A 14,181-nucleotide genomic window follows, 5' to 3' on the forward strand; every position below is an offset into this window, starting at 1 on the left:
TCTCCAGTCTTCGTCGGTATTTCTTTCCTCAACACTTCACCAAAAAACTCAACCTGTCATTCACCTCATTATTGTTTGTGGAATCCTGCTTTGGTCAGTTTGGTGATCATTTTTACCTAAATATTGTACAACATAACTGCATCTAAAGCTAAAATGTTGGCTTTGAAATACTTTGGAATATTCAGTGAAAGATGCGAGCTTGTCCTTTTTCAAAATCAATAGATCGCACAGCAAAGCAATTCCTAGTTGTAGTTAAGTAGAATAACATAGAATATACAATTCAAGAATTAATCATTTGGCCTAATTAGCTTGTGTTGGCGAAGTACTCGAGCGTTGTGATTGCAGAATGTGGGGTCTTCTGGACAATCCATCAGCAAGTGTTTGTAGAACAATTGGCTGAACTGCAGACTGTGCAATATATAAGGGAGGGAGAATGTTACTTGGATACCTTCAACCATCCCTTAGGATGGTATGGTCTTTTGACTTGGTCACTAGTCAGGGAGTGAAAGCTCTGAGAAAGGAGGATGAGGGCACCTGGAGGATAAGGGGACCTAGAGGACATAAGTCAAGGACTTTCAGCCTTTTAAATTATTCAGTAGGTTAGAATTTTTTCAGTGTGTTTAGGTGACACTGAGGGCTGCAAGATGGATTTGCTAATTGACCATGAAAGGGAGGACAGGAAATTATCCTCATGGGCAGAAGCAAACAGGACTGCAGTGACTGTAGAGGGCAGTACAATGAGTGTGATTGGTATTGCTGTCTGCATCAAATAATGTGGGTCTACTTGGCTGTGTTACCTGCTTGGTGCCAGAGTTCAGGACATCTGTTTAGGTCTGGGCTTCAAAAAGTCTAAGGTTATCAGGCAAAGTCAGCATGGTTTTGTGAAAAGGAAATTATGTTTAACCATCTATTGGAAATCTTTGAGGAGCTAACATGTGCTTTGGGGAAAGAGGAAATGGTGGATACACTATGCTTGGATTTCCAGAGGGCATTTGATAAGGTCCCACATCAAAGGTTACTGCTGAAAATAAAAAGTTTGTGTCTAGGGGAACATGTTAACACAGATGGAAGATTGGTTAGCTAACAGTTAACAGTGTAGGCATAAATGGGTTATTTTCTGGTTGGCAAAATGTAATGAGTGGTATGTCACGGGGCTCAATGCTGGGGCCTTAGATTATTGCAATTTATAGAAAGGGCTTGGATGAAGGAAGTTTGCTGATGACACAAAGAAAGGTAGGAAAATAAGTTGTGAAGAGGACATAGAGAAGATACAAAGATATTATGGTGAGTGTGCAACGACGTAAATGAGTGTAATGTGGGAAAATGGGAAGTTGTCCATTTTGGCAGAAAAAAATAAAGCATATTATCTAAATGGTGAGAGATTGCAGAGAAATGTAGAGACATCTGGTTGTCCTGATGCATGAATTGTAAAACTTTAGTATGTAGGTACAGCAAATGATTAGGAAAACTAATAAAATGCGACTGTTTATTACAAGGGGAATTGAATGCAAAAGAATGGAGCTTGTGCTTCAGTTATGCAGGACATTGGTGAGATCACATCTGGAGTACTGGGTCTAGTGTTAGATGGATAAATATAAGTGAGTTAGAATCCGTTCAGAGAAGGTTCACCAGATTAATACATCGAATGGGTGGGTTGTCTTATGACAAAAGATCTGACAGTCTAAACTCATATTTACTGGAGTTTGAGAGTAAGGGGAAACTTGATTGAAATATGAGACCTGGTCAAATTCGAAAGGGATATTTTTCCTTGTGGGTGGAAAAAGAAGTAGTAGTTAGTGTTTAAAAATAAGGGTTGGTCAAGACAAAGATCAGGAGAATTTATTTTCAATAAGAGTTTCTTGAGTCTTTAGAACACTCATCTTGTAAAGGCAATAGAAGCAGAGTTTGCATATTTTGGGATAAGTTGATTCTTGAAGTGCAAGAAAGGTGAAAGGTTATTGGGGGGAGGTGGGAATGTGGAGCAATCGGATCAGCCACGATCTTAGTGAATGGTCTACTCTTGTTGTTCGTATGTCAATTTCATTTGCCCCATCACAGCCTTTCAGTACATCTTTCTATTACGTTTTCTCTCATGTACACCTCTAGTATCCTTTTGAAAGCATCTATGCTACTTATCTCAACCACTGTCTGCAGTAGGGAGTTCCACATTCTAATCACTAAGTGAAAATTAGTTTTATTTTATTGTATTTGGTGGTACCTCTCTTATATTCATAGACTGTAGCTGGATTCTCCCCACACATCCTCACCACATCTACCTTAATATGGCATCACCTATTTCTTTTTAAAAAAAGAGATCAATTGCATTAAAGTGGTTGGTAAAACTCTGCCGGATTTGTAAATCAAGACATACTAATAACTTAATCGTTTACCTAACATTATTTGAATATTATGTAAAAGTTAAATTGAAAAATTATTCAGCATCTTCCGAGTAGCTGCAGTGCATTTCAAGTAGAATGCTCATCTTGAATGCAAATAACCTCAGTTTTCAACATGTTAGATTTTGAACTGAGTTTTCAGAGCAGGCAGAGCCAGAAATTAAACCGTCTCTTGCAGTACATTGTAGTGGTACAATTAAATCCATTAGTGTTGAAAATTTGAGATGGAAAAATTGCAGAGAAATTGTGCAATTATAGATACTCAATCAGTGCCTAAAAATGTTTAACATTTGCAGTTGTGAAGATCCTTTTTTTTGAGGGAATACTGAATAAAAACTGAAAGAACTACGGTTGCTGTAAATTAGGAACCAGAACAAAGTTGCTGGAAAAGCTCAGCAGGTCTGGCAGCATCTGTGAAGGAAAAAAACAGAATTAACGTTTCGGGTCCGGGTTCTGAAGTAGAGTCACCGAACCTGAAATGTTAACTGTTTTTTTCCTTCTCAGATGCCACCAGACCTGCTGAGCTTTTCCAGCAACTTTGTTTTTGGTCCTTTTTTTGGAGGGAGTTGTCCCAACGGGTAGAATTTAACATTAAATTTAATAAGGCTCACATTGTTGCCAAAGACAAATGCATTGAAATGATACAAATAAATAATTTCAAAGCATATTTTCAGTAGGTTCAGTTACAGAGCCAAATGAATATTTCACTGTTGAAGCACGATCCAATAAAGCCTTGTTTGTTTACTCCCAAATTCCATGACCTTCAAATAAAATGTGAAAAGTTGTCTTTTTTTCAATTTGGAAGATGAGTAGTGTTGAATGTATCAGAACTTTCAAAACTGTAATAGTTGTAATATGTGGATACATTCAAGTTAATATTTAACATTTAAGTTATTCTCGACTTTAACTGGAAAAACTAATTCATGAATAAGTGAAAAAATAAAATGCAATTTTGCAAATTTAAATGCCAAGTATTAAATTATATTTCACTTTGTCTTGCTAGTATCTTAGAAATCTTGCTTTAATGTTGATTTTAGAATTGTATGTAATAACCTTGAATATGATTTTCCTAATCCTTTTCTGTTAGCTGTACAAAAATGAGTTTTGTACTTTCCAGGCCAATGTCTGCATTAACTGTCACAAAGGTATATCATTAACCCCATGCATAATAGTTTGATTCTTTTTCAGTAACCTATTTTAAGTGGATACAACTTTTTAAAATTTAAATTGCAGAATCTTTTTGGCAAGATGGCAGACGTACTGGAAAAAATTAAAAAGTAAGATTTTCATTTGCTGTAAATTTCTGTATCTAATTTAATATCTGAATAGACAACTTGTTGAAAATCCCTGCCAAAATTATGATCTGTTTTTAAATTTTACAGCTTATTTATGTGGGTGCATCCAGAAATAACACAGAAGTTGTACATGGGCTTGTGGGTCCTCTTTATTGCATCTTGCTTCTTCCCATACAGAATTTTGGGCCTCTTCATAGGTAAATAATGTTATAGAATTAACTTTTTCAGTGTTTTTTCAAAATTAATTTCAACTGTAAGAGGTAACTGTTTGGTACAATGAATGTAATTGATATGTTTAGTGATCTCTGGGTGAAAGATTACTTCAAAAATGGCCATTGCAAAGTTAAATAGTCCCTTGCTCATATCAATATGCTGAGAACATTACATAGAGTTGGGCAAGCCTACACATGCCAATGCATTATCTCCATGCCTAAAAACTGCCAAATTAGATCTGATCACTGAAAGTGCATCTTGCTAACTCTATGTAAGTTTGAGTACACGGACCGCAAGATAATGTTTGGCAAGATACTCTCAAGATTGAATTACTTTGCAATACTCACTTTTGATGCTCACTCAAATAATAGTTACTTTGCCAAAATTGCGAAGTGGATCTGCTACTTGTGCGAATGTAGTCTATTTAATGAGCTATTGCTTTCAGGAGAAATTTGGACAATATTGGCACAACAAGTGGGGATTCTTCCATTTAAGAATTCTGTCCATTAGCTGTCAAAAAAAGCCTGGAATTTAACAGAAAATCAGAATGGTGCTTCTTTCCTGCCCATTTTCTGTTAGTATTTGATTTTTCCTTGTCTTCAATTACGTTTGCTAAATTGTTTCAAGTTGGTTTCAAGCTTCCCCTCCTGACCTAGTATTATCTAATGATGATAATACTTCCTTCTGTACTTCAAATTACCATCTTCCTCAAAAAGACAACGCTTTTTCCCCTTTTCTTCCAAAGTGCCACCCAGTTTCCATTCTCCCCAAGGTCCTCGAACGTATTGTTGCTTCCATTCTCAATGCCTTTGCTTCCTGCCTCCATGTTTCAACCTATCCATTCAATTTTCAACAATGCTGCAGCACTGAAGCAACCCTTATTAAAGTGACAAATGACATCAAATATGTCCATGTCAGTGGTAGGCTATCCCTCCTTATTGTTCTTAATCTCTCTGCAATATTTTACAAGTTTGACTGGTTGATCATTCAATCATCTTCCCACACTTGTCCTCAAACATCCTCTGGGTAGGGCTTCTCTTGTTTGCTTCCTTTTTAACTATGAAGTCATTACCCAGGAAGCACTTGTGGTGTTTCTCCTCCCACTCCTGCTGTTAGCCCTGGAATGACTTATTCTTTGCTGCCTTCCAATTTTCGTTTGCATGCTTCCTCTGACAGCACCATTCAAAAACACACTGAGATTCTACATGAACTTGGAAAAGATCCCGTTCTCTGTTACCACTACCTCTGTCAATTTGGCTGTTGCTCTGAATTGTCGTGCTGTTTACTTGATGTCCTGGATGAGCAGAAATTTCCTCCAACAAAATGTAGGACTGATTGACACAGACCGAAGGTAACAGCTTCATGAACTCTGTTCCTTAGCTACTGATTCCATTTGCAACTTTAATATTCAACATCTCTGAGCATTCAACTACATATCTGCTCCATTACCAAGATTGCTTACTTCCATTTCTATAACATTTTTTTGGCTCTGCCCTGTCTCAGCTTATCCACAGCTGAGGCACCTTATCCATGTCTTCCACTGACTGCAGCTATCTGGGGCTATAAGTTCTGGAAGTCTCTCCCTAGGTCTCTCAACCTCACTACTGCTGTCTCCCCTTAAAGAACCTGCTTCAAACCAACTTCTTTGATTACCTGCCCTAATGGCTTCTTAAGTGGTCAGGCTTCTCCTTCTCTCACAAAAACGTTCTTGAGACGCTCAGAATGTTTTATTCTAAGTGCTATATGACTGCAAATAGTTATGATTGTAAAATGGCATTTTTGACTAAGTCCTTTAACATTTTCAAAGCAACCAGTGACCAAAAATTAAGCTCAAGCTAGTATTTTCCTGCCTCAGAGTCTAGAAGAGAATGAAGTACAGAAAGGAAACAATCATCATTTTTTTCTTTGGAAGTATACCATCAGATAGCACTGTATATGGTTTCATTTGCAAGGCCAGGAAACAGACAAGGTCTGCCAGTCACATCTGGCTTGCTGCAGCATGAGTTACCTTTTGAACTAGCTAAGAACGCTAACCCATCTGAAGTGGGAGAGATTGCTTTCACTTAGGTGACCAGCAGTTTTCCATTCATCGCTAGGCAGTTGGATGTTCCATTGCTGTTAATGAGCTTTACAATTTCAAGGAGGTAACCTGTTTTAATTACAATAGACCTCAATGATTAGTTTAAGCTGGGCACGCATTGTGACTCAACATCCGTTTGACTCCAGAACACATTCCATTAAGGTAGGATGTTAATAAGCATGCTAATATGCCTGTGTTTTCTGACACTGACACATTTAAAATCCAGTTTAAGGTGGTTTTCTCTTTAGCTAAAATACAGCACCAGGGCTGTCTTATTATTGGAAGTATGCAGAGATACCTGAGGTTTGTATACTCATGAGAAACAGGCAAGAATCTGCTTTCAGTCTGAAAATGAGTGTGAGAAAGCTAAAATGATGAGCATTATAACCTGTAGATGAAATTCAGTTTGTTATTTTGAATGTTGCCATCCGTCCCTGCCGGCTTTAGGTGGTATTGGTTCTAGACCAAACTTGGAAATTTAAGGATAATTTATTGGGCTTTGTAGGTGTTGCTGGTGAGTGTCATGCTCAAAGGTTTAATCAAACTACCATACATACTGTTGACAGTTTGTACTTGAACTAGCAGTAGGTACGATCCAAGTCGGGTTTGTTGTACTTTGTCTCAATTTCTAGTCACGTGACTACCTGAAAACCGGATGGTTTTCAAAGATACAGTGACTTTTAATGTGTGGAAAAAAGCATCAGTTTTTCTGAAAAGTGAATTCAATCAAGTAGATTTGGGATGATAAACGTCATTCTAAGGTAGCTGGACTGCATGCACAGAACCAAATTTATGCGTACGTTGTATATTCAGGTGATATTCCTTTCAAACAGCACAGTATTCTTCAGTATGTAAACTTAGATTACATCAAGTATGGCTTTATTCTTAAACTATCATTATTGTAAATCATTTTCATTTCTTTGATATAGTGTGGTCTTTGAATCTTTCTGGGACTTCATGATACTGAATAAATGTCAAAAGATGAGACCGCATGTAGCCTTGCTTGAGAATTGTTGAACGATTTGTTTAACATAAGCCCAAGTTATATGTATTAATTTGGATTGAAAAATAACTTTCAAATAACCACTTGTGTATGAGTGAAATTTGTCTATGTGTATGCTTTGCTGTAATTCATTGTTTAACCTTATACAAAAATGTATGTTGTTCTTAAATTATTTTAATCCAATACATTACTTCATTCTATTTTAGGACTTTATGCAGGAGTAAAATTTTTTCTCATTGACTTCATCTTCAAACGTTGCCCAAGGCTTCGAGAAAAATATGATACTCCTTACATTGTGTGGAAGAATTTGCCCACAGACCCCCAGTTGAAGGAAAGATCAAATGCTGTACTGATGAGACGGGTATGTACTTCTGGTTAAAGGATCTGCTATTTTAGTTGTTGTTTTAAAAAAAAATTACAGAGGTCCTGGTTAGTGGCTAGAACACAGACAGTTAACTTTTTTTTAACATGTTGGTATACTGATCACACTTGCTGTTGAAGAAATTTATTGGCAAATTTATTAACACCACAAAAGTACAGTGTAGTTACAAGTAATGTTAATTCCTCAGTTCAATCTCTACAGAACTAACTACACCAAAGTTATTTTCTAAGTTTTACTTGCTTTCTGTATTTAAGAGCAAGATGTACAATACTAGAGAAATCTAATTATTTTTCCATGATTGGAAGCACCCAATCTGTTGTTGGTCCAGCCCTTAACCACTATTAACAAGTTTCTAATGTAGTTTGGTTGTGTATTTATGTATGTTTATGTGTGCGTGAGAGAGAAAAGGGAGAATATGCTGGGCTAGGTATAATTTAGAAAGCTAATTGATTAAATTTAGCACCTTGTAGAGTAGCCGTGATATAATTTGTTGTCTCTGTTACATATGTTTTATTGTTTCTTTTCCTGCTAGCTGTCAGGGTTTGAAAAGGTAGGGTTTAAGTCTATAAAAATTTTAAGAATGTTGTGTACTTTTAAAATTGTTAGTATTCATAAATTAGATATTGAGTGATCTTGTTGAAATTGTTATGTTTTGTCTTATTTGTTTTAGTACTATTAAATAGCTTAGTATTTTACTTGTCATGGAAAGTGTTAGGACTAAGAAAGGTGTTTTGAAAGTTGGATTTTAAAAATTTACTAGATGAAATAATCTGTTACATTTTACTGCAGTAGTTAATTCAATGTTTTCTTTGAGAGTCCAATTGTGTAGCTTCTTACCTTTTAAGCTTAAACATTAAATTCTCCTAATGCATTGTTACTTACAGATTTTCTTAAAATGAATTTCCATTTATTATAAATGTATAGTTTAAAGAGCACCAATTACTTTGTTGTTGAACCTTAGCCACTGAACCTGTTACATTTGTTCTGCTTCAATCTCAATGATAACTTCACGTTTCATAATATTTGTGCATTAAAGTGTGACACAACCTGACTAAGGTGTACTATTGTAGATCACATAGAATTGATTCATTGAGCAGAATTAGAGATCAAGTGATTTGTTTCTGGAAACTTTATAAGTAATGATTGCTGCAGTATATCAAATCTGGCTTTGGAAGCTCCAGAGAAAAGAAGTTACAAACTGAACCAGCAAATTACCTTTATGATTGAAGAAAATCTTTGATGATAAGTTAATGGTTTTGGTGTTGGCTGAATCAGAAAATTTGTGAAACTGAATTATTGAGTCTTAAATCAATGTAAATATTTTTCACAGTTAAATTTGTAAGTGTCAAACCTTTTAGTCTCTTTTTACTCGTGTTTTTGTGCTGCTATGCCCTACTATATGGATTTTCCACAATTTCTGCAAAGACATGAACAAAAATTAGGAACATTGCTTATTAATCACGTGCACCAATTCTTTTCTCCTTTCTTACTTTTTAAAAAAATATTGAGTCCTCCTTCATTATTAAAGTATGTGGCAAGGAAGTAAAGGATGGTGGACAGGTACAAGGAGAGAATTCCAGAGTTCAGGACTTAGGTGGCTGCTGGGATGCAAAGTTTTTGGAATAGAAATGAGAGCAGAGTTTTAAAAAAAGCGGTTTTGAAGTTTTCAGGGCTGGCAGTGGTTATGGAGATAAGACCATGAAGGGTGTTAACTTTGAGGATGGAAACTTTTAAATGTGAGTTGTTGGTAATGGGAGGCAGTGTAGTACAGCAAGCACAGAGGTGATGAGGGAGAGTCAGTGTAAGAGGCAGTAGGAGCTGCAGAGTTTTATATGGGGTGAAGAGGATAGTGCATAGGAATCTGACTGGATGAGCAACTGATTCATTCAGTGGTGAGGAAGCTTTTCATCAGGTGTGTCACATTTGGACATGGAAATTGTTTCAGGAACCAGGGCTCTTATGGCACAGCAGCTGTATCCCAACCTCTGGGCCAGAAGACCTAGCTTCAAGTCCCACTTGCTCCAGAGGTGTATCTGACTAGGTTGATTTTTTTTTAAAATCAGGGACCGTATCAGCGCTCAAGTATCAGACAACTAAAATAAATGTAAATGTTGATACAGATAAATGTAAAACTTTTATTATGATAATTACATCATAATGATTTTTTGCTGGAGGTTAAACAGAACAAGAATTTTCTCTATCACTGTAGATATTTCGGGCTCAAAGGCAACAGAATCTGTTTACAGTTTCTGGATTGTATTTCTCCTGAAAGGTGATTTCTTTGTGTTCTTGCATTCTCTGGCCCTCCAGCATGCTGACAGTATTATGCTGCCAAACAATTAATAAGAAACATGCCTCTTTCTTTTATGATTCCTGAGTGTTAAGGGAACGGTAGATTTCAGGCAGAGCAAGGTAATTAAACCATAAAAGTGATGTAGAGTTAGGTCTCTGTTTGCCACCAAAACAGCACTAGCTGTTCTGAACGAATAATGCGTTTGAATCTATATCATATTCTGAAAGACGGCAACTCGAGCAATGCTGCAACTCCTCAACACTGTGCTGGAATGTCAATTAGCTTTGATTTTTGTGCTCAAGCCTTGGGGTAGTGCTTGAAGCTGAAATTGTCAAACTTAGAGCCCAGTGTGTCCCTAACTGAGCCTTGGCTGTCACGGGTTTCTGTCACTATTTCACAAGCGCATTTTGCCAATTTCAATCCATTAAAGTGGAACAATATACTGACAGTTCAATTTTGCAAATGCAACACTGCTATCATAAAAAGAAAGCATGACAAAATGGGGAACTACAGGCTAAGTTAACCTGACATCAGTTGTCTGGAAAGTCTAAGGAAGCCTTATCAATACAATTGGAATGCAGTGCAAACTAGATCCAAGCCAGTCAGGAAGACAGAAACCATGATGCCTTTTATCATGGATAAGAGTTATTTTTTTAAAATCAACTTGTCAGGCATGTTATGACTTACACATGTAGCAGGTGGGACTTGAATCTAGACTCGACTTTCCAGCCGAGATGGAGGGACACCACTACTGTGCTACAAGACTCCTTTTTTTATTTTACTGCAGTTTGTTTGGGCACATTATGATACACTTCCATGGTAGGTGAGATTTGAAACCAAGCGTCCAGATGCAGAGATAGAGAGACAACCACTGCACCACATGACCCTTAATTCAAGTATAATTTTAATCAGTCTATTTGGACATACCTCTGAGGCAGGTGGAACTTTTCTGTTTTTCATTCATGGGGTATGGCTATCACTGGCTGAGCCAGCATTTATTGGTGATTTTTAGTTGCCCTTGAGAAGTTGATGGTGAGCTGCCTTCTATAGCTGCTGCACTCCATGTACTGTAGATAGACTCACAATGCAATCCGGCAGGGAGTTCAGAATTTTGACAGTGACACTGAAAGAACAGCAATATATTTCCAAGACACTTCCAAGCTCAGGGATTTGAGGGAGGTAATATATTAACATGGATAGAGAATTGCTTAATGGACACAAATTAAAAATTGACGTAAATGGGGCATTTTCAAGTTCGCAGATGGTGAGTAATGTAATGCTGCAGGGATCAATGATAGGGTCTCAACAATTTACAGTCAATATTAAAGAGTTGGGTGAAGTGATATAGAGTAATATATCTAAGTTTGGTGATGATATAAAGCTGTAGGGAGGATAGTGTTTGCAAAGAAATAGACCTGTTAAGTGAATGGACAACAAGCTGGCAGATGGAATAGAATGTGGGTGAATGTGAATAGTCATATTAGTAGAAAAGCAGAATAATTTTAAAAAGGTGTGAAGCTTGCAAATGTTGTTGTACACTGTTAATCAGCTGATGTTACGATCAATGCTGGCTGAAGGGAAACCAAGTTACTTTGCAAGATACGGCAATCAATTGTGATGGTAAGTGACATATTGGCCTTTAATTCTAAACAGATGGGTGTACAAGAATAAAAAGGACTTGCTGGAGTTGTACTAGAATTTGTTGAGGCCACAATTGAAATACTGTGTAGTTTTGGCCTTCATATTTAAGGAAGGATTTCCTTGTACAAACAAACTGGTTCCATTTTGGGGGTCCATTCACAAGTTTACTTTTCGGAAGTCAGAGAACAACATAAGACAATGCAAAGGAACCATTAGTAAGTACAGGAAATGTTTATATGTTGGTTCTTTAAAAATTAAAACCACATATGGGATTGTGTTAGTTAAGTTCAAGCATTTGTAAGTTGGATGTCAAAAATTGTGAACCCCCTTGATTGGAGGTAGTACAGCAAACTTCCACTGGTGTTTAGAAGGAGAGGTGATCTCTTTGAAGGTTTGGCATTCTGAAGGGGTTTAACAGGGTATCCAGCTGGCTAGGGTATCTAAAACATGGTAGCACAGTTCCTGTTTAAAGGTACAATCATTTAAGACTAGTGCAATTTCTTTCTTCAAAGGTTGGGTGACTGTATGTGATTCCCCACCCTACGGAATTGTGGATTTTCCATAATTGAATATAGCTGAATCTGGGTAAATAGATTTTTGATCTCGAGAATCGAGAATGGAGAGCGTGTGAGAAAATGGAGTTGAAGGCTAATCATGTGAAGTCTTCAAACATGGTGAATGGTGGAGCAGCATCTATGAGAGCGTGGTCTGCTGTTGCTTCAATCTTGTGTTCTTGTGTCTCCAAGATTGACCTAATGTCCCACAAGCATACTTATCTTGGTATTTGCTACCAACATTGCAGACTTTTGGCTTCTAAATTTCAATTCCTGATTCCATTAGCAGAATTTTTGTGCATTATTAAGTAGCTGCTCTAAACCAAGACAGCAGCTAGTGCTGTGGAACTTTCCTTCACATTTTTCGAGGTGCAGAAAAGAATGGTAGTTACACCTGCTCAAAAATGTGCATTGTGTAGAGCTAACTATAATTATGCTACCATTATGACTGCTGGGCTCTTCTTACCTTAAAATCCACGAGGAGCACTATAGTTTTAGGAATGTGGTAGAGATGTGCTTTTTGTAGGTGGTGGGGTGTCGCTGTGTTCTGAGAATTTTTTTATTATCGACGTCTAACAATAGGATCAGAATGTGATTAATGCATTTTGAAAAAAATCAGGAGGATAGGTCTTTGTTGTTTTTCATTTGATATTTCAAATATGTTTCTTTCACATACTATGCTTCTATCCATGGTGCTACTGTGGACCAAATCAGAGGCTCCCAAAGCTTTCTCTAGGTCTGAATTAATTAGCTGATTGGTAGCAGATGAACTGAGGCAAACATGGAAAATATTCCGAGGGGAAAGCCTTCCTTATGGAGAGGATAAGGAGTTGGAAATGCAGCTTGGAATTTAATAGGATGCCAGTGTTAAGTAATGTTGGTACCAGCCTGAGACAGTGGCAAGGCTGCAGAGTTGGTGTCTGGCCAGAGGCGATCTTGTTGGTCTATCTGATGTCTCACTGGAGAAGACTGCAGCTCATCCGAATTGGAAGTCAGACAACAAGCCTGAATGTTGGCACTTCCTAGACTGTTTGGCTGAGGTACAAACCTTCATCTCTAAGTCGTTGAGTGAGTTTTGTGATGCAACTTTATCTAACTCACATGTATTTGAAATTGGTGTTATTGGTTGTAATTGGTTGTATTATTCGGCAGTAGGCTATTTCCATGAATGTAGGTAAATGAAGTGTTGAAACCGTATGCTTTCTGGAGGAGGTCAGTGTTGAGCTCTTCCTAATTACTATTTTAATTTTTTATTTTGGTGGTGACCAGAATTTTAGATCAATGTGCTTTCATAAGAGGAAGAAACAGATTTGAAGTTCCTGAAATAAATGCAGCAGCGCCATCTAGTGGCACATGTGTTTTCAACTGCTGAGTCAGAGATTGCACTGACTTTCTCCCCTCCCATCCCCTCAAAACAAAAGTTTGTGTCATCATGTAAATTCAAGTTTCAGTTACTATGTACTGATAGTTTTAATTTCATATGTTTTAAAACATAGATCTAGTTAATATTTAAATACATAATTTTTTAGACAGCAATGTTCATTTTCTTTGGAACTGGTTAATTGTCTGAATCATGCATAATTTATCTTTAGTTTTTCTTGTGACTATAATTAAATGGGTTAGCATACAGGTTTCTACCCTTTGACACTTTGTTTCAAATCCAGCCCTGGCTGATAACATGAAATTTTCCCCATGGTGATGTATGGATATACTGTGAATTAAATTTTTAGGCTACTTCTCAGCGGTTACATATTTACAGGACAAGAGAGCTAATTATTTGACATGAGCCAGTAAATTTTATTTAGAGAGGCTGTAAAATATTCACAAAGACTCGAGAATTTAAAAGAAATCTGAATTGTTATAGTAATTTACAAAAAGTAAAATTGGTGAATTTTGTACTTTTTTAAATTCACTTGTGGAAATGGGGATTGCTGGCTGGGGCAGCATTTATTGCCCTGCCATAGTTGCCCTCGATAAGGTGGTGGTGAGTTGTCATCTTGAATTGCTGCAGACTATGTGCTGTAGGTTGACCCACAATGCCATTTGGGAGGGAATTCCAGGATTTTTACCCAGCAATGGTGAAGGAACAGCTGTATATATCCAAGTCAGGATAGTTAGTGGCTTGGAGGGGAATTTGCAGGTGGTTGTGTTCCCATGTATGTGCTGCCCTTGTCCTTCTAGATGGAATTGGTCTTGGGTTTGGAAGGTGCTGTCCAAGTATCTTTGGTGAATTCCTGCAGTGCATCTTATAGATGGTACTACACAGCTGCTACTGTGTGTGGAGGGAGTGGATGTTTACAGATGTGGTGCAGTCAAGTGGGTTG

The 14,181-nt window shown here is 37.2% G+C and overlaps 1 protein-coding gene across 1 annotated transcript in view; it reads left to right on the forward strand.

Moving 5' to 3' along the window:
- The window catches only part of gramd4a (GRAM domain containing 4a), a 146,768-nt gene that overhangs the window by 113,860 nt on the left and 18,727 nt on the right, over window positions 1-14,181 (forward strand). The window contains exons 11-13 of the mRNA XM_020518497.2: window positions 3,630-3,673; window positions 3,779-3,888; window positions 7,194-7,348. Coding sequence (XP_020374086.2) covers window positions 3,630-3,673; window positions 3,779-3,888; window positions 7,194-7,348 — 309 coding nt within the window. The remainder of the gene's footprint in view (window positions 1-3,629; window positions 3,674-3,778; window positions 3,889-7,193; window positions 7,349-14,181) is intronic.

The sequence above is a fragment of the Rhincodon typus genome, chromosome 22, assembly GCF_021869965.1.
Source record: "Rhincodon typus isolate 14 chromosome 22, sRhiTyp1.1, whole genome shotgun sequence".
Lineage (NCBI taxonomy): Eukaryota > Metazoa > Chordata > Chondrichthyes > Orectolobiformes > Rhincodontidae > Rhincodon > Rhincodon typus.